Source organism: Pteropus alecto, unplaced genomic scaffold (genome assembly GCF_000325575.1).
Source record: "Pteropus alecto unplaced genomic scaffold, ASM32557v1 scaffold186, whole genome shotgun sequence".
In the NCBI taxonomy this organism is placed as follows: Eukaryota; Metazoa; Chordata; class Mammalia; order Chiroptera; family Pteropodidae; genus Pteropus; species Pteropus alecto.
The window spans coordinates 279,426-307,123 of record NW_006439190.1 but is presented as its reverse complement, the minus strand read 5'-3'; the positions used below and the strand labels follow the sequence as shown (position 1 = coordinate 307,123).

Genomic DNA, 27,698 nt, shown 5'->3' with positions numbered 1-27,698 from the left:
TTTTAGAATTATATTATAAAATTTTTCATTTTTTAATAATTCAGTGGAGATTTACTTTATGCGTGGGTTTGATTTATACAATAAGCAGGGTTGCTGGACCTGTGTAGTAGACGATGTAAACTCAGAAATCCCACCCACTTTTCCTTATATGAGTGTTATACTTGCTTCATCACTCCTGGTTGGAACTGTCTAGAGTGTTACAGGGCTTACAGAGTGCTTAAGGGCTGAAGTGGCTTCACGTCTCAGTAAACTTAGGGAATAGGAGGGGTTTCTGGAGGCTTTTGTTCAGTGGACAGTTTTAAATATATAATCACTCTTGAGCAAGTAGAGAATACTAGTGGAGTAAGAGCCACACAGTGGAGTATAACAAAGATGAATTGTGCTTGAATTTGCTGTATACTGAGCACCCTGCATTGCTTTATATAGGCCAGAAACGTGGTCTCTGCTTTGGCAGAGAAAATGGGAAATCTTATAGAGCAATTAAAATTTTACACAATTAATATAAAGTAAGACATGAGTTTTATGCAGGCTTCTCTTAGCCCTGTACTGTGACCAGTGTGGGGAAGGCCCCGAGAAGCATGTGGCCCCTTGGGACCATGTGGGGGCCTCCTGCTGGATTATTTGTCTATCAGTTTTGTATTTATTGAAAATGAGTGTGGAATCCTGGATATGCTGGCAAGTCGAAGAGAATTAGTTTCATCATTTAGAACCAGAAGCTTAAGTACATGTGGTATATATATACCGACAGTGGAATAGTATTCAGCCACAAAAAGAAGGACATTCTGATATATGCTGCAACATGGGTGAATCATGAGGATATTATGCTATGTGAGAGAAGCCAGACACAAAAGGATAAATACTGCATGAATCCACTTTTACGAAGTTCCAAAAGTAGTCAAATCCACAGAGACAGACAGCGGAATGGTGGTTGCAGGGGCTGGCAGGGGAACATAGAGAGTGAGTGTTCAATGGCACTAATTTCAGCTGGGGAAGATGAAAAGTTCTGGAGGTGGATTAGTGGTGATGGCACATCACTGTGAATGTGATTAATGCCACTGAACTGTCCACTGAAAGATAGGGTGGTAAATTTCATGGTATGACGGCCCCTTTCCTGGGGCTCAACAGGCTGAGACCATGTGCAGGTCCTGGAAGCATACAGCTTGCCGAGACTTGAAGAAGTGGGCAGGGTTGCATTCTGTTGGCTTCAGAGACCGGAGGTTATTTACTTTGGCATTTTTAACAAAGATTTAGGAATTTTAACAAAGATTATGGAATTTGCCAGTCAGCCTGGTCTGAAGGCCCAGATGAAGCAGCATGTACTTTTTTACTTAAATTCAGAACAATGGCAGGCAGCATAAAAGCTTCCCCAGGGCTATTTTTCCCTTGAAGTAATAAAAAGGAAGCTGGATGAGGAGAAAAACACCCACACAGAATCTAATACCGCAGAAAGCAAATTTCAAACCACATGATTTAGCACAGAAGGGAAATGGAGATAGGGCAAAACTGTGTGAAGTGCAAAGAGTTCTGAGTGAGGCTATTTTTGGTGTCAAAAATGCTATAAATCTTATTACTCCATTACACTCCAGTGAGTCAAATTATTTGCCTTTCTCTATGCTGACCATTACTAATTGTTCAGTTGGATTTGATCGGAGCAGGTCAGCCTGAGAGGCTGACGTCAGTGGAGAGACCTACTGTGGGAGTGAACTGGGCCTCCCTGCTTCTGCTGACATCGTCTGTGTACCTGCTGCTTCTAGTGATACATTGGGGTGCCATATTCACTTTGCAGCATTTCTCTAGGGTAGACAGGACAATGGAAAATTATGAACCAGAGCAACAGGTGGGTCCCGTTTTGCGGGACCAGAAGGCATTGCACCTAAAAAGTGCAGCAAGGCCTCACCCCCAAGCCTGTTCTGCAGGGCACCTTCCGCTCCCTGTTCCGAGACCTGTCCAGTGCTGCCCTCACTTCTGCAGGCCCTCAGGAGAACACGAAGCCAGGTATCAGCCTCTTCCTTCTGGATCTGGCCTTCCCAATGAGGCTATAGGTCAGAATCTCTGAAACGCCCAGGAATCTATATTTTAATGGCTCTCCAAGTACTTCTGTTGCCCAGCCAGACTTAGGGACCACAGCCTTAATCAGTTATTTTCCATCAATGGTAACAAAGAGCTTAAATGCAAATGTGGCCCATGGTTGGGTATGGGGGAGGGGGTGGGGTTGCCCAAATCCCGGCTGCTGTTGCTGGTGGCGGTAGTGTGTGCAGACTGGTGGATGTAGGGTCTTTTTGGAAAGCCGCACCTTGCCAAAATCCAGCTCTTGGGCCATCTCACCTGTCTGGAAAACACATCAAAATAGGTCACAGGGCTGTCCATGCTGAGCTCCTAAAAGAAGGCAGGGAGCCTGGTGGGCCCCCACCCTCTGCCTGCACTCATTATTCACTGGGACTTTGAAGGTGGAGGAGGTCTCTTGCCCTCAGTTCTCAGGGAAGAGGTGCTTTCAGGAGCAGGAGCTGCAGTAGCCAGAAGAGATACATGATGCCAGTGAGCAGAGAACGGACAGAAAAGTGACAGAAAGCTGAGAGAAGAACAAAAGAACTTTGGTGTTCCCAGGGCTCTTGTCTTTGTACACAGTCCACTTCTCAGGGGCCTCCTCCCAAAACAACACTGGTCACGTTCACTGTGATGCCCTTAAGCCATCAGAAAGAGGTGGTAGCTTTGTTCCCTTTACTCTGCGGAGGCAGATAAAAAGGTGTGACATCCAGATGGGAATTGCCCCTACAAAATCTCTAAAATAAGAATGCTTTCTGAGGGTGGCTCCATAGTGTAGTGGTTAGGACATCTGTTTTATACGCAGAAGGTCCTGGGTTTGGCCCCAGGTGGAACCATGGACTAGGCCCCTGGTGCGTGCAGTGAGCTCGTGGGAGGAGACAACTGGCCTTCAGAGATCCAGTTCTTAAGGGGAGATAGCAACATCCATAGGTCATGGGCGGAATTAGGACAAGGGGGAATTAAAGAGGAGGAAAGAAAAAAAGAATGCTTTCTGGAATGGTTAGTCTGAGGGAATTTGTTTTCCTATACAACTGAGCCGCACAAGGACAGGCTCAGCAGCATATCTGGTAGTCACCAGTGTCCCCTCCCCTTAGGTGGACTCTGCAGCCCCCCAGGCTTTCCCAGGGACACTCTCCTTTGAGAATATCTGTGGATATCATCTCACCCATTTTAGACATGCCTTTTCTGATGCACTATGGTTATCATCCCAACCTTCAGTGATAGATTAAATATCACATGACTCTTGGTTCAAGCAGCAGTTCCTGACGTGTCCTCTTTGGGGAGCCCATCATTTTGCTACAATGCAGCTTTGTCTTCAATTGATGAGCCCTTTTGATTTTATATCATAAATCACCTTGTACAAACCGTACAATACCAGGGACCAAGGAAAACGAAATATCAAACATGGCTGAAACACTAAGTGGAATATGTTAAAAACTCTTATGGACTAGGGACTTCAGAATTTATAAATTACTTGTAGCCTAGCCAAGCCCAGGAGGCTCTCTGCTTGTAGGCCTTCTGGACTCCCACATTGATGGCAGAAAGTTGTGACAAGTCAGAATTGCCTAATGTCTGTGGAAGATTCTTTGGCAGCAGCTGAGATGGGTTGCCCATGGCAGAGGATAGCCCCCAGGAGCTAGTCAATGTTTGTGGTCACGTAAGGATCAGTGGCCACCTGGCTCCAGACACTAGGGAAGGCTCAGCAGGAGGAAGAATCTAGAGTGTCCCAGTAGGTCAGCAAGGAGACAGGTACAAGTGGAGGCAGTTTTCCCTGATGTTTATGTCTAATCAAGAGTTGTACCAGCCAGGAGGAGACAGGGTCACCTAGGACAAAGTGGTTATGCTTTGGAAACAGCTGAGAACCCAGAAAACCAGCAGTTCATCTTTCCAGCACTGGGTAGAAACATAAGATCCACAGTGACAATCTAGAGAAAAACTGCTATAGTAGTCCCCCTTACCTGCAATTTCGCCTTCCATGGTTTCAGTTATCCACGGTCAACAGCAGTCTGGAAATATTAAACGGAAAATTCCAGAAACAAACAATTCATAAGTTTTAAATTGCATGCCATTCTGCGTAGTGCAATGAAACCTTGCGCCTTCCCGCTCTGTCCTTCCCTGGATGTGAACCACCCGTTCGTCCAGCATCTCCACGCTGTATGTGCTCCCCACCCCATTAGTTACCTAGCAGTGGGCTTGGTTATCAGATCACCTTGTTGCGATATCACAGTGCTTGCATTCAAGTGACCCTTATTTTCCTTAATAGTGGCCCCAAAACCATTCACATAACTTTTATTACAGTATATTGTTATAATCGTTCCATTTTCTTATTATTGACGCTATGGAGAAATCGGAATCTCAAATACTGTTGGTCGGAATGTAAAGTGGTGTTGCCACTGTGGACAACAATTTTGTGATTCCTCAGTCAGACACAGATTCGCCACACGGCCTGGCGGCTCCACTCGTAGGTACGTGCGCAAGAATGATGAAAACACATACGTCCACACAGAAACTTACCCACAATGTTCATAGCAGTGCTATTCACAGAAGCCGAAAAGTGGAAGCGACCCCCATATCCATTGGTAGATGAGCTGATTAAAAAAATGTGGTGGAAACATACAAAGGAATACCATCAGCCTTAAAGAGGAAGGAGATTCTGAACTATGTACCAACCCGAATGAATCCTGAAAATGTTTCATTTATAAGAGAAGCCCATGATGAAAGGTCACATAATTTGTGATTCCTTTTATTTGATATTTCCAGATTAGGCAGATCCGTTGTGGCGGAAAGGGGAGTGGAGGAGGTGGGGATGGGGGCAGTTACGTAATGGGAACAGGGTTTCTCCAGTGCCCAGTTTTGGAAAGGTGGTGGTTGCACAACACTGCAAATGCAGTAAATGCCACTGAATTGTACACTTTAAAATGGTTAATTACCTGTTAAGTGAATTTCACTCCCAATTAAGAATAAATAATCTAAGGGCTGTCATTATGTGTAGCCCCTGGACACAGTGAGATCAGTAGAAGCCCCTGAGGGGCGGGGGGGGTACAGTCAGTGGTACTTTGGCTCAATAGGAAGAATTTTCTAATAAGTTCCAGGAGCAGGAAGTAGAAGAGGCTGTCAAGAGGAGCAGCCCGCCCCCTCTGCGTGGAGAGGACCTACTCTGCATTTACTGGGAGGTTGTAAATGGCTTTCAAGTTCTAGGGCAGCAGTTCTCCACCCTGGGCGCACATGGGAATCACCTGGTGGAGAGTGGACAAAACAATGCTTAGGCCCTAACCTCAGAGGTGCTAACCCCATTGGTCTGAGGTGCACTTGCACATTAGGACAAGCTCCTCCACCCCTCACCTGCCGCGGTATCCATCTGCTTTAGGTGGAAGCAGTGGATCTTTCCTCCAGCCAACAGGGACTCATTTTCATGGCCGTGGCCTTGCCTCAGAGCGCAGAGTGTGGCCTTCCACATCACCTGGGCAGCCACTTAAAAATACAGAGCCTCAACCCCTCCCCCAGACCCATTGGATTTAGAACCCCTACTTTAACAAGATCACAAGGTGATTCGTGTGTATGTTTGAGAAGTGACGCTGTAAACCTTTATTTGTAAAACTCTTTGAACTGTTTTTCCTCCATTTTATCTTCTTAACCATCGCGAATAGCTGTCAAGGGCAGATAACTGTCACTGTTTGCCAGATGAGGAAGTTGAGGCCCAAAAAGCTTCACTCACTGCTGATAGCAGTGCCAGTCCTGTGACACCTGGGAGCCTGCATCCTTCATCTCTGATTTCCCGCCCACCTTCCTCACACTGACCATAGGCCCTTCCCATAGCCCAGGGAGAGTAAATATTTGACAGTGTTGAGGAGGAAGAGACAGAATGAAGGAAATGCAGGGCCCCGTCTGCTGTATCAAGCTCTCAGGTTCCAAGCACCTGAGCTGACCCAGAGCCCAGCTTCCTGTTTTCTGATCTCAGTTCACAACTTTGCTTGCTGTTCTGGATTGTGATGTGAGAGCCAAACTGGTGAGGACAAGACTACAGCAGACACAGGGGTGTTGCCATGCATGAATGCCCAGGGAAGGAGCCCTGGGCCTGGGCTGGGGTCCCGCTGTTTCTGTTGTGCCAGAGTGGAGTATGAAGGGGTGGGTCCAGCAGGCACTCCTCCAATTACTAATACTCCTGGTTTGATACAGTGTGTGTGTGTAGTTCTGTCATTTTACCACATATATAGCTTTGTATGACTACTATCACCTGTTCCCTTGATTTAAATAAAAAAATAAAAAAACAAAAAATCGGTTGTGGGATCCTCACAGAATCCATAAAGACTATTTACTGGTGCTTTCCTAGAAGCCACTGTGTATCTCCAGTAGAGGGGACACAGTTTACATTGTATTGTAGATTGTGTGACACGGCGACCTTGCCTATCTGAAGTCATATACACACTGTACACACACAGATGTGTTCTTTCTCTGTGGAAGACTTTGAAGTGTTTGACAGACTGTTCCCAAGGCTTGTCCCCTCCTGCACTGGGGAAGAAGAGGAGCCTGCTGTGTACCTGTCTTCCTTTTTCGAAGAGAAGTTGGCATGAAGTCAGATAGTCTTGGAAATGGGAGTTGTTTCATGTGTAAGAAAATACTTACACTTGCAAACATAGACATGCAGTCTGAAGAGCCCTGGAGCCTACAATGAAATATAAACAGCTAGGGGGAGGGTTTTCACCCAGAAGCCGCACTGCACACAGCCCACAAATATTGCCATGTTACTTCTTTATACTAAATTTCAGATACAAGGGTTAATTTTTTTTAACTGACCGCAGTCCAAAAACAAGGCTTTGCTGGGATCCACCAGGTCCAGATGTTATCATCAACGACTGTCTATATGCCAGGCCATTGCAAATTTGGTCATAGGTGGTGCAAGCAAGGTCAGGGGCAGAATGGGTTCATGGCCTAGTCATTCCCAACTGAGAACATCCGTACCTGGTGGGAAACTGGAAGTCAGGTCCTTGACCCACATCTGACTCATTTGCAGAGAAGCATGTCAGAGCCACACATGGTAGCAGCTTAAATCTGAATTTCAAGTAACCACATGCTCCGGGATATGAAGGACTTACATACACTGTTAAGAGAGCAAACTAGCATAATGGCCCTGATTTGTCACCATGTCATAGTCATGGATGGAAAATGCTCTGTTGTAAGCAGAGATTCTGCTTTCATGGGTTATCACCCTTCCTCATCTTGCTTTCTGTCACCTGTATGGGTACCTATGCAGGTAATTCTTACCCTAGATCGTACATGGGCTAAATGACCATCTTCAAGTAGTTACAAGACTTCATTTTTATATGACAGTTCATATTTTACAAAATTATTCCTTGTTCCACCCAAGGAAGAAACTCCAGTCCAAAAAAACAAGCAAACAAACAAGGTGACTCCCCAAGGTCAGTCAGCTGGTCAGTGATGGAGCCGACACCGTAGTCCACACCTTCCCACTGCTTTAGGCCCTGTCACACACACAGCAGCCTCCCTGCCTCCCCCCAAGCAGTTTGTGAGCTTGGGGACAGAGAAGAGGAACTGCCTGCTTCCATGGGGGCCAGCTCTGGACCCTCTCTCCTCTGCCTGTCCTCTCAGAGTCCCCAGGGCAGGGACTTGAGAGAACTTGACCCTGGCTCCAGATTCTGGTTTCTAAACCCGGACCTCTAGCCACAGGCGCTTTTGTGTAAAACCGCATAATTTCCAGTATTTTTAAGTTTCTGTGAGGCTGTTCTTCCTGAATTTGGTTCCTTCCTCTTTGTCTAAATCCAAGTTATACTCTCATCTTCTCCCTGTGGCCACACAAGAGCACTTACGAACTTATCAGAAAGCACACTGTACCTTTGGAAGACAGAAAATTTGTTTTTCTGCAATCAAGATAAGAGACAATGGAAAGAGGAAAGCACATGCTTTATATGACTCATCACGAATCCCTCTCTGATGTGGATGTGTTCTTCCATCCCCTGGGAGGCTTAGCCTTATGGTGGTATAAATCTTACTGTGTTCCCATCTTGTGATGTAGCCATGGGACATACATGTGTGGCACATGCACACACATCACACACAACCATACATTGCAAAAACCTCACTTGTGATCATGGCTAAGAAAGGCAATTATTGTTCTTGTTAATGTAATTTTTCAGGACCTCAATGTTTGCAAGCACAGGGCCAAAGACAGGCCAGTTCTCGGAGGGAATTGGCCTGGTGTCATTCCTACATGGACATGAACTGGCTTCTATTCTGGAACAAGGCAGAATAAACAGTTTAAACCCTGTGAAGGAGGAAAGAATCTGAAATGAGAGTAAGTAAAGAAGAGAGAAAATATTTGTAGGAAAGTTAAGAAGGACTTAATACTTCTTACTGCCATTTTAATTTTTAATTATATATTCTTATATTATACACATATATATGTACATATATATGTGTATAATAGAGAACTTTACCTAATGAAAAATGGACTAACATCCTTTATCTTTTTATTATTAATCAAAGAAAGAATGAATTACAATGAATATGTATTGCTTTTCCCTCAAAAGACAATGTTTAGATGTTTTCTCTTCATTTAATATGTATTGCTTTTCCCTCAAGAGACAATGTTTAGATGTTTTCTCTTCATTTAAACCAGACATCTTCGGTTTTATTTATTAGTTTGTTTCTTTTTCTTTCAAACAAGTTTACAAAAAATGAAATTTGTTTCTGTTTACATTTATAGCATCGAAAAATGTGAGTGTGGCCTTGGAATGAATAATTCTGTTTTATAGAATATGACAAATTTTCATAGACTCGAGGATTTAGCATACTTGGGAATGAAAACTGTGTGACTTTATTGAAGATAAGACTATAACACCATGAAATATCCTGACTTGCTTAGTTAAGTAAGCAAGTTAATGGAACATGCATTGAGATAATGCTGCTTTATTAATAAATGCTTTCAGGAGTAGATTTGACTAATGTACAGGCAATTGATTTTTAACAGCATTTCACTTTCAACTTCGTTAAATTTGGCTAAAAATGTAAAACTAATTATTTAAAATTAAAAAATCCAAACTTCCCACATTTTACCCAGAATTCAGTTGTTGTTTTTTTTAATTTTTAATTTTTATTTATTTATTTTTATTGTAGTGAGCTGTGGCCTCCTGGAAACCAAGTGTGTGACACTTCGTTAAGCAAACTAAGTGGTGGTGACAAGCTTTGCACTGCAAAAGGATCATTAGTGTGGGGGATTCTGCATCCTTCCAGAGAGTGGGCCTGAGCCGCTCATACATTTAAAGTATGATTCAGTTCACAGAATTGTTTATTGCCAGCTCTTCAGGAAAATAATGTTATGCAAGCAAAAGTTCCCTAGTATAGGAGCATTTGGATTGCAGGAGACATTTAAAAGGGCTCGCTATGCAGGCTCCCTGACAGCAGTAAATGTCTGTGGAACTTAAAGATAATAGATGTCCATGGTTTAGGATCTGTGTTTGAATGTGCAACCTTTTGAGTGGTTCCTGGGTTGCTGTAATAGTAATCACCACCTGAGCTAACAGTCATTGCGCGTTCACCCTGTGGCTCACAGTACAGGTATTGTGTCCTTAAGTCAGCTGCCCTGTGAAGGTGAGAAACTGATGCACAGAGAAGTTTAGTAACTTGCCTGAGGTCACCCAGCTAGTTATACTACAGAGTCACATTTACACAGGATCCTCACCTCTCTTTGTCAGTGGTAGGCACTCCAGGGCACAATATATGTGCTCAATAAACGTGTGAACGAAGGCCTAGGGCCAGGAGGAGGAGGAAAGAAGGAAAGACTGACTGCTGTAGAAGACCCTCTGGCCTCTGCCTTTCATTCTCGAAAATGCCAAGTAGAAAACTTTTCAGATAAGGTCGTTTCTGAAAGAGGTCAGGGGAACCTTCCCAAAGTCATAGGTTTTCAGATCTGAATGTTTGTAAAGGTTTCTTGACAAAACCTTCTAATATCTTTGTTACAGAAATTAAATAAAAAGAATATCCAGCATTTTACAAGAAAGCCTTCTAAAAATTACACATACCTACAGTTACAGATTCTGGTACCATGACCTGGCCTGGGCCTTAAGACCATTGTTCTATTGAGAAAATTCTCCAGGACCCCCAGACTAACTCTATCCTTCTGCTCCAGGGGCATGAGCGAGCTATTTGAGGGGTTGAGCTGGGGGGTCCAGTCCCTCCCAGGAGCCTTGGGGAGGAGGACCTGGCCCACTGGGGACCCCACCATCAGTCTCAAGGTTTGTGTTGGGCCCTTCCAAGACAACCTGATTTAAGATACCAGCTCCTGAAAGTGGGTTAATGGTCTTTGACCTTTTTGGCACCAGGGACGGATGCTCCTATGAGAATCTAATACCTGATGATCTGAGGTGAAGCTGAGGCGATGATGCTAGGGCTGGGGAGCGGCTGCAAATACAGATGGAGCTTCACTTACTGGTCCACTGCTCATCTCCTGCTGTGTGGCTTGGTTCCTAACAGGCCAGGGACCAGTGCCCAGTACCTGCCTGTGGCCCCAGGGTGGGGACCCTAGGTTAGATCACCTGGGGCTTGAGGGAATGTCCCTCAACGTGGCTGGTGCTTTGTCCAACTTCTGAGACCAAGAGGCTTAAAGGCGTGGCCTTTCCATCTGGACAGCTGCAGCCTGGACCAAACACGGGAAACGTAGGAACTGTGCAGTGCCCTCTTCTTCAGTGCAGCGCCATGTGCCTGCAGGTCCTGGCACCACTAACTCAAGTCTGTCCCTGCTCTAGTGAGTGTCCGGTTATTACCAGTAACCATGGAGGAGTTAGGGGAGAGACGTCAAGAGCAGATGGAAGAAGCCAGCAAGCTGGAGGCAGCACCATGGTTGGCCAGCTGTTTTGGTGTAGATTGTCAGTTCAGTGCACCTGTTCAGGTGAACGGGCTATGTCACTGCTGTGAAGACGAGGGTCAGTTTGTCTTTGAAGGCAGGGAAATGGCAGTGTTTGTCAATCACGTTGTTTTTTCTCTGTGTTTTTTTTTTTTTTAAAGAACCATTTTCCCAGGCTTTCTTTGCATTTACCTCTATACCCGAGTCCCCTGTCTGCTCCTTGGAGGCTGGCCTGTACCCTGTAGCCCAGGTCATGATCCAGTCCCATGAGCCGGTCCCACCCTCTGTCCATGGACCGCCCCACATCCCCATCATTAGTTCATCACAGTGGAAGAACTGTACTCAGAGCTGACCTACTTTTCCTGTTTGCCCGCAGCAGGCTAAGCCTGTTTAGCACTGTCCAGAGGGGCTGGGCAGAGCGAGGAGCTTTCTGAGTCGTGCAGATGGCAGTCTTCCGAGTGAACGTGGTTTAATCTCTTTGCCCTGTTTTCCATTAGCCTAAGGGGTTAGGGCCCAGCACCCAAGGTGACTCAGGGACAGGGTCCACGCGCAGGGCGTCCTGCATCCCAATTCAGACTCTTCCCCCAGCGATCTTGGGTTATGGTAAATTATTGCTGGAAATCAAAGGCCAGCTTCTCTCCAAACTTTAAAAAGATTCCTGATTGGAAGCTCCACTGCTGTGTATCTCTGGTCCTCAGAGCCTGTTCTGGGCCCTGGGATATCTGGAGATGCACGGAGGACAGGAACTGCACTTATCTTCCTGCAGGGGGGGTTATGATCTCGTGGGAGGGGCTGGAGAGGGTGGTGACCTAGCCTCTGCAGAAATAGATTGGTGTTATAATGAGGCAAGGATGGCGATGGGGATGGGTAGGAGTGCTTCCCTGACCTTAGATGGGATGGAGAGAGTTAGAGGCATGAAGAAGATGGTGATGGTGGTAGAAATAGAGGGCATCATGACTGTGTTGATGTTGAAGGACAGGGATGGGGGAGATGATGTGACAGGAGGTGGGGCTGAAATCACAAATTAGTGTCTCGTCATCTAGGGTTGTGAATACTATGATTAGGAATTCAGAGTGCATCCTCTGAGCTAAGAGAAGTGTGCACCAGTGAGTGTGCATATTCCCCATCCTGTGTGCACACACATGCACACACACATTGCCTTTGTTCCTTGCTGAAATGTTGCCATGTTGCTGCTTGTAGACATAGGATGGTGTCTGGTAGTGTCATTCAGGGAAAAAAAAAAAGACGTAGGATCAGATAGTCATGAGTAAATGAGCTAACATATGAGAAAACCAGAAGCTATAGCTTTATCTGTGTCTTATTTCACCAACTCATGTATTTTGTGCATAGCAAAATGCCTTATAAACACGGTGGCCCGGCCAGCCCTTTCTAATCCCAAAGCCCTAACTAAACTGTCCTGACCCAGGGCGTCATGTCTTGAGCTCTCCTTGACTCCCTGAAGCCACCTCTCAGAGCTTCAGAGCCGTGTGTAGAGGGGAGTTGGGCCGGTGGGCAAACTATATTTATTGGGGTCATTTTATTAGACATTTGTCAGAGGAGAGAACTCAGTCTCTATTTTAAGAAAGAAAAATATATTTTTCATTCGTCTTGCAGTTTCTTCAGAGTTATCCAGGGGCAGATGTGAACCAGGAGAGAGATCTAGGCTATCTTTAACTTACAGCATGAACATCAATGTACAAAGTGGGGAAATGAGATTTCTAGTCCTTCCAGGGCAAAACCCAACTGGCCTTCACACAGTGTAAAAAGCAGATGCTCTGGACCTGCTGATGCTCTGTTTGCTTGATGAACAGGCCCATGACACAGCCTGTGCTTTTCAGCCCTCAGCCAGGGGCTTTCTGGAGGAAGTTCTTTGGGTCCCTTCTCTTGGATAGGCTGGGGGCTCCCTGCCTAACTGCTGTTCCTGTCTGTTCCCATGTCTCATCTTTCCACTTGTGTTATTGTGTCTGTCCATAGGGTAGGCCTTCCTCAGACTTCTGTGGAAGGGGCTGCAAGTGTTTCTTGAGAAGATGGTGAAGCATTAGTTTCCACGGTCCCCAGTTCGCCTAGGCCTCAGGGTACATGACATCATGTCATCGTGTTAGCGATGGTGGGATGAGAGAATGTGTGGTCTGCACCTGAGAAGCTGTGGAGCACTGGAGAAATTCAGATCCTGGTTGTCCTGTCCTTTTTAAGGGAACACTTGAAGGGCAGGTGAGGGGTAAAAAGGAAGGACTCTCTTCTGTGCTGGAAACTGTCCGACCTCTAACCAAAGTGCGACGTTTCCGCAGGACCTTTCTGTGGTGGCTGCCTTGTGTCACGTGAACTCAGCCTGTTCCCAAGGGTTGTCGCCTGTGCCTTCTGTCCTCCTTTGTCAGGGCTGCTACCGCTGGCTGGGCTGGGCCTCCCTCAGGGGTCCGCATCCGTGCCCCCCACGGCATCAGTGGCTGTGGCTCAGTCTGTGCACTGCCCACAAAAGTGCAAACAGTGGGTGCCACCAACAGAGGGGTGACCTCAAGCAGGCACCAAGAGATGCGTCCCAGGCATATGGCTACACAGACAGGGGTAGGTGCCAGTGACCAAGGCTGATTTCCCAGCCATTGGCTCAGATCGAACCAGGCTCTTCTGTCAGGTCGGGAGGAGGGCTGTCCAGGTGGCTTAGCTGGACCTTTCATCCCACCCTTCCACCTCAGAGGAAACCCCCAGCCCACCGGGCACACCAACCTCCCGGGGGACAGAGGGAGCACAAGGGGATCTGATTCTTGGATAACTTTGAAAAGTGAGCACATTAGGTCCAGTAAGTCACAAGGGAGTTGCACAGCTGGAGGACGGGCACCCCTGTGTGGCCACCTGTCTCAGCACGGGCTGGGTGGCGTTAGGCTCTAAAGGTCCTGGCCACGCTCATTTCTAAGTCATGGTTTCTGACCACTGCACTATGAGAAAGGAGGCATTTTACCTTTTTTGCTCAGCCTGTCCTCTGCTAAGTGCTTTGCAAGATGAGCTGTCCTAACAGGTTCTTATATGCACAGTGGGAAGTGGGTACCAGCCTACATCTGCAGATGAGGTGACCAGTCCCCAGTCTCTGTTGAGGACACCGCACCATGTGAAGGAAGGGGCGTGGAGGACATTCAAACCTAGATCTCATTCCCTCCCAAATTAATTTCGCCACCTCGCATAGTCAGCAGTTCACATGAACCATCCCATGTTTTTATTAAGCATTATTTGATGTTGAATTATTCTGATATGAAACTCAAAACTGCGCAGCCAAAACAAATTTGGTCTCTTGTTTCAAGGACAGCTTCTTTTTCTTTTGCTCTCCTCGCAAACTTGAGCACAGTTAGGCTGGCCAAAGGAGCACTGGGATGGAAGGTTCCGTGGAGGGAGATACTGGGCCGTGGCATTTTGTAGATTCATTTCGTTTTGTCTGTGGCAGCTGAATGGCGGCTTTCAACAAAGGCTTTCACTGACTCAGTTCTGAGCATGACTCATAAATCTCCTTTTCCTCCTCTTGCTGATTTTTTATAGGCTTCTATTGTCCACACCCTGACCACACACTGTCACCCATCAGATTCTCCAGTGACTCAGGTTTACATTGTAAGGTCTAAATGTTTTATAAAGGGGCCTCCAAAGGGAATTTTAAGTGATTGGAACATAAGTTCCAAAGGTTGCAGGAAGAATATGTCACAGTAGAATGATTCTTCCAGCCAGATTTTGCGATGATTTTTATTTTGAAAATTCTTTGCCGACTGAATGATGTAATTGTAAATTTACTTAATAACAACTTTTCTAACTTTCTCCATCCATTCCTTCATCGCTCTGTCACCGTTCCCCTGAGTAATGAATCATCAGACCCTTAGAAGTGGGAACCATGACCCTAACAGGCAGATACAGTCTCACTGTTGATGTTGGAGAAGTTTGTGGCATAATTTTCTTAGGGTCATGGAAACTCCCTGAAGTGGGGGTCTCATCTTGATTTCTCCTGAGAATCTGGCTCAGCGAGACCTCCAACAAGCCCCGGGAGGCACGGCTACTTGGGAGCAGTGCAGGAGTGGCTAGGGTTAGGGACAGCCCTGCCCACCCTGCCTTTCTCAGGTCAAGGGGTGCTGGAGTATGACGAGAATTCGTCAGCTGGAGGGGAATTGAGACTGCAGGAGTGGGCAGCCCTAGGCTTTTCACTGTCTGTTTCCTTTAGAAAAGCTATTTTTTTCCCCCAGTAAATGAATCATTGCAACCAAAACGACATTCCCTGGAGAGGAAGAATTAAAATATGGAAGTCATTTCCTAGCCTCTCCCAAAGGACAAAGGGAGACAATTAAGCGTTGTAGTTCATCTATGACTGTTTTTTAAAGCCTTTTTATTTCTTAAAGATAATGAGGAAAAATCATTATCATGCTCCCACGTGTGAGATACAGACATTAATCCAAGCAACACGAGGTCCTCTTACCAGGGACTGACTGAGAGGACAGAAGTCTCACTCGCTTTCGACAACAAATAAACCCCAGTCCATCAGGATGCATGTGTGTTTGGCATTGCTTCTTTTGATTTCAACTCATTCTTGTTTTCAATATTTTTTCTTTGTAATGAATGAAATTCACTAGGTTTGGTTAGTATGACGGGGAGGAATATTAAGATTTTCTAGCTAATTTGGGACCTGTAATTCAGACTGTTTCTCAACCAATTTGAAAAAGTCATGATTTTATTTTGTGCAAACATCGGCCTTGCAACGGAACAGACTGACGATAGTCATTTTGGGGAAAATTCATGATGATACAGAATGACCCACTAGGCCTATAAATGCTGTACAAAAAGTTCAAAATGAAAAGAGACTGAAGAGGAAGGCTGAGTTGTGATTCTAGTGGTTCCATCTGGCCCACGGCTTGTTTTTGTAAATAAAGTTTTATTGGAATACAGCCATACACATTTCTTACTCATTGTCTGGCTGCTTTGTACTATGATGGCAGAGCTGAGTGGTTGCAACAGAGACTGTATGGCCTGCATCTAAAATATTTACTAGGTAGCCCTTTATAGAAACGCATTGCCAAACTCTGCTTTTATAGGATAACATACCTTTTTGTGCGTGAGGCATGCAGCCTTCTCTGGAGACCCAAGAGTGACCTGCCAGCCTCCAAGGGAGTCCCTGTCCTCTGTATGATTCATTACTCTCCTACCTCGCTGTCTACACACTGTGGAACCCAGGGCAGATGTGGCATGAACAGATGGTCACTCTGCCATTTGCTGGTGGTCCCCGTTCACCAAGGGCCAGAGTTCCAATCAGTTATGTAGAAGGTGGCTGTGAGAAGGAATGTTTTAGAGCCTCTAAGGGCAGAGATTTCACCTAAGCAATGAAAATGTCACTTGCAGACCTCGCTTTTGTTCTTCTGTTCAGTTAAAGTCAGTAGCTGTTTGTTGAGGGCGTCTTCAGTCCCTTCCTTCCAGCTTTGTTCCATTCCCTTCTATCTCTCCCACACACCACCACAGGGACCTCAGTTTCTGTTGAGTTGTCACTAGACACCGTGGGCAGGTCCGCCACCCCAGGCAGCACCACTCTTTGTATGCGTGTTTCTGTCTTTCCGCCATGCCCACACATACACACATGTATATACACACGTACAACACTGACTGGTAGACGGAACAATACCCCCACTCTGCCCAAAGACATAGGTATAAGTACCAGTTTCTACTGATAGCTGTTTAACTCACTGTCATTGATACTGTGATTAATAGTAGCTAAAATTTTCAGTGACTTATTTGTGCCAGGGACTGCGCTGGCAGTTTCTCATGGATTCTCTCATTTTCTTCTTACAACCACACAATGAAGGAGACCCTGCTGTTACCCCACTTCACAGATTGGTCACAGGTCGGGAGCACATGGACTTGCCCAAGGTCATTCAGGGCTAGGGCTTTCTGCTGGAGTCTGCTGACTCGAGGCCACCACCGCCTTTTCCCCTTTCCAGATGTGGATGCCAGGCCCAGGAGCTCTGAGACTCAGCAGTGGATGTGGCTCTCTAAGTCCCTGGGGACTTCCAGGCCCACCCAGTGCTCATTGGCCTTGGTTAGATTCTTTAGCTGGTCTGCTTCCTGGGTCTGGCCAGACTCCTTCACCCCAATCCTGCTCAGTGGTCTCCACTGCTTGCCGGCAGCCACTGTGGGTCCCAGGAGGTAGGGGCAGGACAGCTTGCTTTTTCTGTTCAGGAGCATCTCTCTGAAATCTTAGGTCTACGTGGCCCCACTCACCTCACAGTAATCTTCCTGCTGTGCAGAGAGCATGTTCATTGAAATTCAAAGCCGACAGGAAGAAAAGGTGAAGCTGGAGTCACCTGCCTTAGCAGGGTCCAGGATCATAGGAGGAATGTATAGGTTAGGACAGTAATTTGAGACAGGCTGGGATAGACAGGACTCACCTTGAGGCCTTGTGTGCTGCAGGCATCATGCTGGCTCCTTATGCACAGGTACGTGCAGACGTCCCTACCCTGTACATCTCACATCATCCCTGCCTGGTGGGTGTTAGCCTCTGTTAGGAATGAGGAAGACAGAGACTTGTGAAGATTAAGGGACTTATTCAAGCTCATAGAACAAATGGATTGAAATTGATATTGAAATCAGGCTGACTCTGAGGCCAGAAGCCCACATACACATCCTAGGCAGGCAATGGGCAGAGACTGCCCATTGGAGTCTATCCAGAGCTGGGGGTCCGTGGGCTGCCCACTCAGCCTCTCTGGATGGTGCTTCCTGATTCGTAAGGATTGGGCAACTCTAGCCAGCCCATCCCACGCACAGGACGGGATGGAGAGGAAGTGAACTGGCACTTTTGCAGAATTTTGCAGCAGCTGGTGGTTGGCGAGTGAGCCCCTAGCCCCTCCCGAAGAGCACTGGTTGCTGCTTCGTCTGAGTGGATTTCCTGTTAGTCAGTGGCTCCTGCACACACAGCAGCTTTTAGTTTTTATGCGTCATGACATAATTGTACCTTTAAATGTACTTCACAAGTGCCACTCTGGATTGATCGTGCCCGTTGGGAGGTTCGTGGGAGTCGACATTAGGTGATCGTGTGGGAATTCAGACGAGTTTGGCCCTGGCTGTGTCCTTTTTGTAAATAAAGTTTTATTTATAATATTAGTGAATCATTATTGATACATTATTATTAAAGGCCATACTTTATTATTATTTTCTGCCTCTGCCTCCTTCCCTCCCTCCCTTCTCTCTTTCACTCCTCATACATTTATTGAGTACTTCATATGGGTAAGAAGCTGGCTAGACAGCATGACATGGATAGAGATGCGTTGTACCTAATCCCCGCCGTCAAAGTAGAGAACCTGAGTTTGGATGTCTGCCATGGGCCAGGCTTGTGCTGGCTACTTCCATATGTGCAAACTTATTTTCAGTTATTTCTTGAGTGTTTAGTTACTAGATGCGGATGCCTATACTTCAAATTTGGGGAGATATAGCAAGATTTAAAAAGACTCTAAATAGTTTATGTTCCAGAAAAATCCAAGAAACCCAGAACTGGAAGAGCCCTTAAGAAATGCACCTTACTGGGGGTGCTGAGTTTCCTCCCCGCACCCTTCCACACCTCTCTACCTTCTGCTCTGCCCCTGGAGGCTCCCGGTGTAGATGACACAAGTAGGCTCCCTGCCCCCTGCCTAATAGGGGATACTGCAGGAGATCGCCATGCGGAGAGAGTGAGGTGAGCTATTTATTCCCTTGGCTCCCTTCTTACAAGATTTCCTCAGGCTGGCTGTTTTTCTCCACCAGATTCCACCTCCCCTGAATAACACATTCCTCCAGGTTTGGGTCACCATTTCTCTCTTGTCCCTTTACCCTTAGAGGTGCTAACAGCTCTGCTGATACCAACTCTAGGGGACTACACCATCCCTGCTCCCCTCCTGAACCTTCACAAGCAGGCCCTTTGTAAATAAGCTGTCCTCAAGTACCCCAGCCATCCCATCCGTTCCTGCTGGGACATGGACCAACTGGCCTCATAAATGCCTAACCTATCTAGAGTATGTGGTTATCCTGAGTAAAGACTATAGCTTCCCTCCACTGTCACTTGAGGGTTAGTGACATCAACAGTTATCTTCTCAGCTCCAAACAGAATCTCTTCTGCCTTCATTTAAGCCCATTTTCTCTTCCCTGGAACTCTCTGGTCATTAAAAAAACAGCTGCTTAAAACCTTCATCAAAAACTCTTTATACAGTTGAGAAGAGCAGCTGTCACCCCTTAAACTTCTCTGTTGTTCTTTTCATCTGGCCTCAGGGGTCTGACTTTCTTCCTCTGTGCCTTTGGGCCCCTCTAGCCCCTCCACATTATGAAGTAAAAGAGTGACTCAAAAACACAAGACAGGAGGCACCTCCATGTTCATAGCAACGCTGCTCACAGTAGTTGAAAGGTGGAAGCAACTTGGTGTCTATCAGTGGACGAATAGAGAGACTAAAGGTGGTGTATACATACAGTAGAATATTGTTCAGCCTTAAAAAGGAAGGAAGTGCTAACACATGCTATGACGTGATGAACCTGAGGACATTACACTGGGTGAAATAAGCCAGGTACAGAAGTACAACTTCAGATTCATTGAGACAGGGACTGGTGGGTGCTAGGGGCTGGGGGAGGGGAGAATGGGGAGTTTTTGCTTCGGGGGGCAGAGTTTCAGTTTTGTAAGGTGGAGAGAGTCCTGGGGATGGCTGGTGGTGATGGTTGCACAACAATATGAATGTATTTAATGCCGGTGAACTATAGATTTTAAAATGGTAAATTTTATGTTATGTGTACTTCACTACAATTTTAAAGTAAAAACAAAAACAGCAAAAAAAACAAAAACAAAAAAACATAGTGGAGACTTGGGCACAACAGGTGTGACAAAACAGTGAAGACGCGGAGCTTAAGTAGCAGATGCTACCAGGGGACTCAGTTTCTCTCCGTATAAGTCAGTTGAGCAGAGCAAGTTAGGCAAGGGTCAAGTGACAGGAATCAGGCAAGGAAATGAGAAGGGTGGGGAAGAAGAGGAAGGAGGCATAGGTCACCAAGGTTCATGGATTCAGGAAAAGTTTTAGGATAAACAGATATAAATCAGAGAAGATGTGGTTGATAAAGAATAGCTATTAGTCATTTGTAGGTGTTTCACTTATGACATAGCAACCCCAGTCCTCTAAACAGGATTCCAGAACCTCAGGAAAGTGGACTGGATGGAGCCCACATTCCTCCCCTGAGTATGCCATGTTCAGGGGCACCTGGTAAGGGCATGGCTTGGCGGGGCCTTGCTCATGCCCTGAGCACATGGGAAGCCACCGGGCTACATGGGGACAGACCTGGGGTAGTGCATCATTAAATGGTTTGGCACCGCATTCTTCATGTCTCAAAGCTTTGAACAGATTCCATCGGGAAAACGTTAAGCACATGCCTATGTGCATATGTGTTAACCTCATTTTAATTATGATATAAGCCTCAACTGCTAAACGGCGTTTCTTGAAAATTTATCACTAAAAGATGCCTCCATTTACTGAATGATGGCATGGATGTATGCCGGGGCTATGGCTGCAGAATTCCTCTTCCTCTTTTAGCTCAGACTCATGCCTGTGCACACAGCAGACCAAAATCCCAAAACTAGGTTATGTCAGTGAAAGATTCATTTGTCCCTTAAAATTTTTTAATCTAAAACTTTTGATTTGGAGAGTAGATATTAGTACATTTGAGAATCTGAATCTGGAGTTCTGACTTCAGACCCTCTGTTTTAAGAACAGAAGCATGTGGGCAGTAGTGATTCAGCATCTCCCTGGTCCCCACCCTTATCTCAGTCACACCCTGTCCTCTCAGCCACCACAAGCTTTGCCTCCAGTTCTCCCAAAAGGTTCTGGACTCATGGACACCCTGAAAGTGTTTCTGCTGGGAGTGCTGGCTGGAGGGGGAGCACGCAGACAGGCAGGACTCTGGGAAATACGTGAATGGAGGAAGGGATCAGGGATGTAGCCCTAGAGGGTGAAGGACCATAGGCTGTGTGTGACAGAAGGGGTCCAGTCAGTGGGCCCAAGAGGCTTGGAGCCAGCAGCCTGGGAGAGGGTAGTTCCAGGCCGGGAGGTAGCCTCTGATGACTTTGGGCTCCAAGAACGTTTCCAGATTGTTACTTAATTTTCACATCTGTGTGCCTTGATGGTCTAAGGACCTATAAGTGCCTTAAAAAAAGGACTATGGATTATCCCCCTTGGGGGCCCCTGTTCCTCCAGTTTGCATTGTAAAGAGAAGTTGTGTATTTGAATGAACAAACAAATCAGGGATCTCCTTAGAATATCTTGGGCATCCTGCAGGTTTAAGGCTGAGATAAACAGATGCTTCATTCAACTGGATTCAGATAGCAGTTCTCAAAGTGTGATCTGGGGATACAGGGGGGTTCTATGATGTCAAAACAGTTTCTCTAATACTAACCCATTATCTGCGGGTTTTACTCTTATGAGTGTACTCTGGAATTTTCCAGATGCCCATTAACATCTGACGACTTCATCACCCTGATGCCTAATGGAATGATTGCTGTATATTTAATATTTCTCAGTTTTAAACCACTTGCACTAGTGCCCTTTGAAATCCTTGGTAATTTTCAAGTGTGTAAAGGGTTGCTGGAAACAAAAAGTTCGAGAACTGCTGGGCTGAGGCACGTGGATTAGGTAAGACCATAATGAGGACAACCAGAAAGACCTGTGAGGAAGGGCTAGAAGCAGACGGTAATCTGTTGTTGTTGTTGTTGTTGTTGTTGTTGTTGTTGTTGTTCTTCTTCTTCTTCTTCTTCTTCTTCTTTTTTTTTTTTCAGGAAAAACTGCATAGAAGATACTAGCTATCCTTCCTAATGAATATTAGATAATATCTCATCGTAGTTTTTGTTTGCATTTCCATAATGATTAGTGATGCTGATCATCTTTTCATGTGCTTATTAGCCATTTGTATATCTTCTTTGAAGAAATGTATATTCAAGTCATTTATCCATTTTTTGTTGTTGTTGTTGTTGTTGTTGTTGGTGGTGTTGTTGTTCTGTTTCTTCTTCTTCTTCTTCTTTTCTTCTTCTTTTTTTTTTTTTCAGGAAAAACTGCATAGAAAATCTAATGGATGAAGATGAGAAAGACAGGGCAAAGAGGTAAGAAGAACCATCGTCCTGCCTTGGCAGTGTTCTGTGTGATTGGCCCATCTGAACCTGGATCTAGATTGTCCTCACTCAGTCTTGGATTAAAGCCTAGCATGATAGGCAATGGGACATGCCCTCAGTCCTCACTGTCCTTGAAATATTTCAGTGCTCTATTAAAAAGTTTAGACCAGCTCCTTCAATTTTGTTCCTCACCCTGAAGTTACTCATTGCCTGGAACTTGCCAGGAGGTCTTAACGTGTTCTTACATTATCCCTGTTGACTTGGGTCTCCTGTCCTGGTTACTGCTTTTCCAGGACAGATACTGCCTGGCAAGGCAGCCTGATGAGAGCCAGGCGAGCCTGGGTTCAAATCCTGGCTCTACTGTTGGGGAGCTGTCTGGCTTTAGACAGTCATAGTAAAAACTGTTGCCACACATTGACCACACACTAGTCCCCTGCGCTGTGTTAAGCACTTCCGGGTGCATTATATCAGTTTTCTCATCTGTGAATAGAGACGTCATAGTGACCTTGCACTGTTGTTGGGTTGGCCAGAAATACTTGCCTGGTAGCTGGCGTGTCAGAGCTGTTATAACCCTGTCTGTGCTTAGATAGGGGTCAGAAGTCCCCTTCACTGGGTCATTTATTGAATCCTTACTGTGTATGAAATGGAATCATGAAGTTGATAGTTTGAAGGTGAAGATTCCAGGTAATATCCAGTCGAACGTTATCAATTTCGCATGATTTGCCCAAGTTGGTGGTTTCTGTGCTAGCTTCTGGGGAACAAAGACAAGTAAGAGGCCTCCTGCCTGGATGAATGGAGGCTATTGGTAGGTAATACAGACTATTAGGCCACAGGTGACAGGCCCAGCATGGAGTGCTGTGGAAACATGGGACACTTCACAATAATACATTTACAAAGGTGTCTCAATAGCAGTAATGAAAAGATCGATGATAGTGGCCTGCGTTTGCTGAGTGCTCCCTGTGTGCCTAAGCCTTTGAGGCACACAGTACTGGGCTAAATACCCTTAAATGCATTACCTCATATTGTCTCCTCAACAGTCTTCGAGATGTGTATCACTGTTATTCTCATTTCATAGATGAGGAAACTGAGGTTAAACAAGGTTGAGTAACCATCAAACATCCTGAAGCTCTAAGAAGTGGCCGAAGTGGAAGTTAAAGACAGGCTTCCTGACCTTAGACTCCATTGTTCTTCCCCAGCCTATAAATGAATCTTTTAACATGAAGACTTATTCAGTCTGTCTGGCAGGCCCAGATGGGGAACTGTGTCCTGATGTGACTTTGGAGTCCACAGGTGTTTTACTTTTGCCATCATCACCTTTAATGCTGCCCACCCCCCACCCTCTGCCCCAACCCTTTAGCCTCAGCTCTGTGTCTCTACAGCACTGCTTGCTTACCTCAAAATCAAGAAGAGAGGAAATGCATATTTTGGCTTCACCAGACTCAAGGATTACCAAATAGAGATTCCAATCAAATCTTGGCCGGTATTCTCGATGAGATTAGAAATGTTTAGCTTCAGACTAAAACTCTCATTGTCTCCACAAGGCAGGTACCATGTTAGGCAAGGTTTTCAAAGCTTTAGGGAATTCATGGTTTATTTGGGTTTCTGATTAAGTGTTCTGAACCCGGACACAGTTGCATTTTCTTCTGTGAGTTTCTATGCAAATCCAATGAGTACTGAGTGCCTGTTGCGTGTTCAGAACTATGTGCTGTTTTCTTTAAGGAAGATGCAAAAATCATGGTCCTCAAACTCACAAAGGAAACAGTTTGATTGAGATAATGAGGATAATACTTTGCCATTTTGTGTTACAATCATAAGCGTGTCTTTCTAATTCTGATGTGACTTGGTTCTGCAGGGAGAGGGGACATGTGTGCGTGCGCCTGTGTGTGCATGCTGTGTGGTCATCCAGGAAGTAATGTGCTACAGCAGGAAGTACACAGCTTAGACTCAGATGGGCTGGCTTTGATTCTTGCCACTTTTTCTTTCTAACCTTGGGCAAGTCACTAAACCTCTCTTAGCCTCAGTTTCTTCCTCTGTAAAATGGGGGTGGTAGCAGTAGCAGCTCCTCTCTAGGGTTATTACAGGGATAAAACGCAGCTGCACGTAAGCCCCTGGCACAGTGCAGGGTCCACAGTGCTTATGAGAAGAGCTAAAGGTAAGGAGCACACGCCGTGTGCCTGCAGCAGTAAGCAAGCATTAACTCTCTCGTCCTCACCACGTCCCTTTGATGTAGGTTTGTATTAGCCCCATTTCACAGTCAAGAAAGCCAAGGCTTAGGGATCATGTAGCCAGTCAGTGGCAGGCAGGGATTCAAACTCAGGCATCAGTTATTGGAGTCTGGGCCCCTAACAGCTTTTCATGACTGTCCTGGATACTATTCCTTTTTTACCATATATCAAGAGACATGGACAGAAAGTGCTGATAGGAATCTTTGCTTCCCAAAGAAAACAGATTTCTCTACTCTGCACTATTGTAAAATACCTCTTGTTCCATTTTTCTGTAGTACTCCAGGAAGAAACTGTTTCATGTGATCCTCTTCCTTTAATCGGGTATTAAATGAGTAGGTCATCAGCACTAATGAAAATTGCATTATCGCCTTGCCTGTCAGCTGAGTGTTCTGTTTCCATAACTCAGGGGGGACAGGGGTGTGTTTGGAGCTGTGCTGCCTTTTGTAAATAAGAAGCAAGAGTAGGGGGTTCTCAAGAGCATCAACTCAGATTCTCAAACACAAGCTAAACGATTTTATTATTCCTGGACCCTAATCCTTAGTCCCAACACTGATAAAATGGTTCAAGGAAGAGGGATGAGTTATAGTACAGCAAACATGAAGCCTACATATGTACTTTTGTGGAAGCAGGTGTTGCAGAAGGAAATGCTTTTAGCCAGGGGATGCTGGCTGTTTCTTCAGGTTCCCCCAGGGAGATTATTGATATGGACCAATGACTGAGTCCATTCTGTCACCATCCCAGAAGTATTTAACTAAGGAACATAGTGAGCAAGTGGGAGATAAAGAAGGGGTACATAGAACTGCCCTGCCCTCCACGATCTTTTAGGCAAGTGAGGCAGACATTCTTGGAGACAAGCTTAAGGGAGAAAGAACATGTCCTGTGGGGTCTGTGTTGAGCAAAACCAAGATGATGATCAGATTTATACGCTCTCCTTCCTCAGAACCTTTTCATGGTGGATATCGTGGTTAAGGGTAGAGACTGACCTCATTTCACTGTATCATTTCTCTGGATGTAAGTTCTATGGGTCTGAAAGGAAAGGTTGGTCTGGTCCATGAAGGTCATGGCAGAGTCTGGCACATTTGCCACCACCCATGTGCAGAAAGACCCTGTGCAGAAAGGCAAAATCCTGGCCCAGCGCTGTGTAGGTGTTTCAAGGCAGAGCCAGTGATGCTAATTTTACTGTGAGTTTCTTTCACAGGCTCTTGACTGGGTGTGTTGCGTACACACCATCTAAGACCCAACATAGGAAAAAAATGGCAGTAAAAATTTGTCAAGGCTTCCTTTCTGTTTGTTTTATTTGGTGATTGAGGCGACAGTAGGCATTCTGAGAACCTGAAGCAGGGCACATAATACATTTATTTTACCCTGCAGTTTCCAGATGAGTGATTCTGGGTTCAAAACAACTGGCAAAGTTAGAGCTGTCCTTGCTGGCAGCATGCTAATTCTGCTGTAAACAGTAAACAGCAGCATGGAAAAGAGGTGTCCTTCTATTGAAGACTTCAGGCCTTTACCCTGGTGGGGGGTCCTCTGATTAGCTAAAAAGTATGATCAGAAATGTGTGCCTCTTAGGCTTAGAGATTTGAAACTGTCTTAGCTTAGGGACACTCAGAACCTCTTGGGGGGCGTCTGAGGCAATGGGCGATTCATGAAAAGCCCTTTCAATAATGTCAATAAATTTTAAATTGAAAAAAGGTGGCCAGAAGCCCGTCATCTTGAAAACGGTGCCTTTCTTCAGAAAAGGCTAAGCATTCCTTTTAGAGTTTCAGTGACAAGTTCCTAAGTCTTGTGCTCCAGTGTAATTCTCGTTGTATAACTGTTAAGTAAGACTCACTAGCTTCCCATTTGTGTCCTGATACTTTCTGATAACTCCGGTTAAGAGTAAAATATGTCCCTGTTGCACCTCAGGAGTAAAGAGCAGCCTCAGCTGAGCTCAGTCATCCCCACACACTTCCCACTTCTCTGCAGAAGAGACGTGCTGAGTTTCCAGAGCTTTCCATGAGATGAGGATCGCACTAGCCTGGCCCGTCTTGCTCCACATGAGTGACTTTTCTCCTCACACACCCAGAAGATGTTCTCTTTGTGAACCAAGCTGCCGAAGGCAGCTCCCAAGCTCAGTGGTGTCCCCAAACCTCAGGAGTTGTGCACCTGTCCCTGAGACCCACGCTCGGGTTTGGAGGGGACTGCACTGCCCTTAGAAGCCTTGCTTTAACCCAAAATGAATCCCGGGAAACACTAGTTCCAGGAGATGATCCCCAAAACCAGTCTGGGCTATGCCGTTTACTATTTCTCCCTTTGGGAGAATTTCAGGGCTCCTCAGTGCATTAAAGGTGCTAAGACTGTGACAAGTAAATAAACAAAAGTCTGTTCCATTTTATGGCACCACACATGTAAAAATAATTATCTGAAACAAACAAACAAACAAAAAATAGTAACAACAAACCTTCTCTGGCCATGATTCTTCCCCTTTCTCCAAGTAATTCTTCATGGGTTTCCATGGAAGACCCTTTGCCCCAGACTGACTTATTCTATAGGTGTATTAACTTTAGTTCCATAATTCTTGTACATTTTCTTATACAAAAAAAAAACCAAAGAAAATTAAAACATATTAAAATAAACCAAGAACATTTATAATCATACTACCCAGAGAGAGACAGTGTTAATATTTTGAGAGATTTTCCATCACGTTTTTCTACGTTTCCATCAAATTTTACCAAGAATACTCTTCTAAGCTCTTCATTAATGTGACTGATCAGACTCTAATTTATTCTTCCCAAAAGCTCACCTTTCATGGACAGGACCATCTTAATGTAGGGGACACTTAAAATGTGTGTCATGCCTGTGCACACTGCACTGTCACAGTTGCCTCTCTGGACAATGAGAGTATGCACGTACTTGGTCAGTTCTACAGGGAATTGTGACTTCCTTCTACAGTCATTCACTCTGTTTCAGGTACTCCAACGACTTTAGTGGAGACGACAAAAGAAGCATAAGACCTAATTCCCATGAGCCTTTTCAGACAGTTCATTTTGCTCGGTTTATAATTCTCAGATTTGGGAGGCCTTGCTGTACCCTTATCAGTGTCTGTCTCATCTGTAACGTGGAACTGGTCAGCCCATTTGAAATATGCCAGAATTCCCAATCTGGAAGGAGGCTTGGGCATCAGTGAGTCTATTTTGTACATAACTACCCTGGGTATCTATTGCTGTGTAACAAACCACTCCAAAATTTACAAGATTAATGCAAAGGCATTTATTTTGTTCATGGATCTTCAGCTTGTGTAGGGCTTGGCAGTGAATGCTTATTCATGTGGTCTTTGCTAGAGTGGCTCCAAGATGGTGGACTGGAACCATCTGAAGACATGCTCACTCTCATGGCTAGTAGTTCCTATGGAGTGTCACCTGGGACCCCTGTTGGGACAGTGGCTTCCTCACAACATGTGAATGGGTTCAAGGGGATC

At 45.5% G+C, this 27,698-nt stretch overlaps 1 protein-coding gene across 1 annotated transcript in view; it reads left to right on the top strand.

Annotated features, from left to right (window-relative positions):
- NPAS2 (neuronal PAS domain protein 2) overlaps positions 1-27,698 on the top strand; it is a 135,434-nt gene that overhangs the window by 40,936 nt on the left and 66,800 nt on the right. The window contains 1 exon segment of the mRNA XM_015592743.2: positions 21,954-22,007. Within this exon segment, the coding sequence (XP_015448229.1) occupies positions 21,976-22,007 (32 nt within the window). The 5' untranslated portion in view covers positions 21,954-21,975.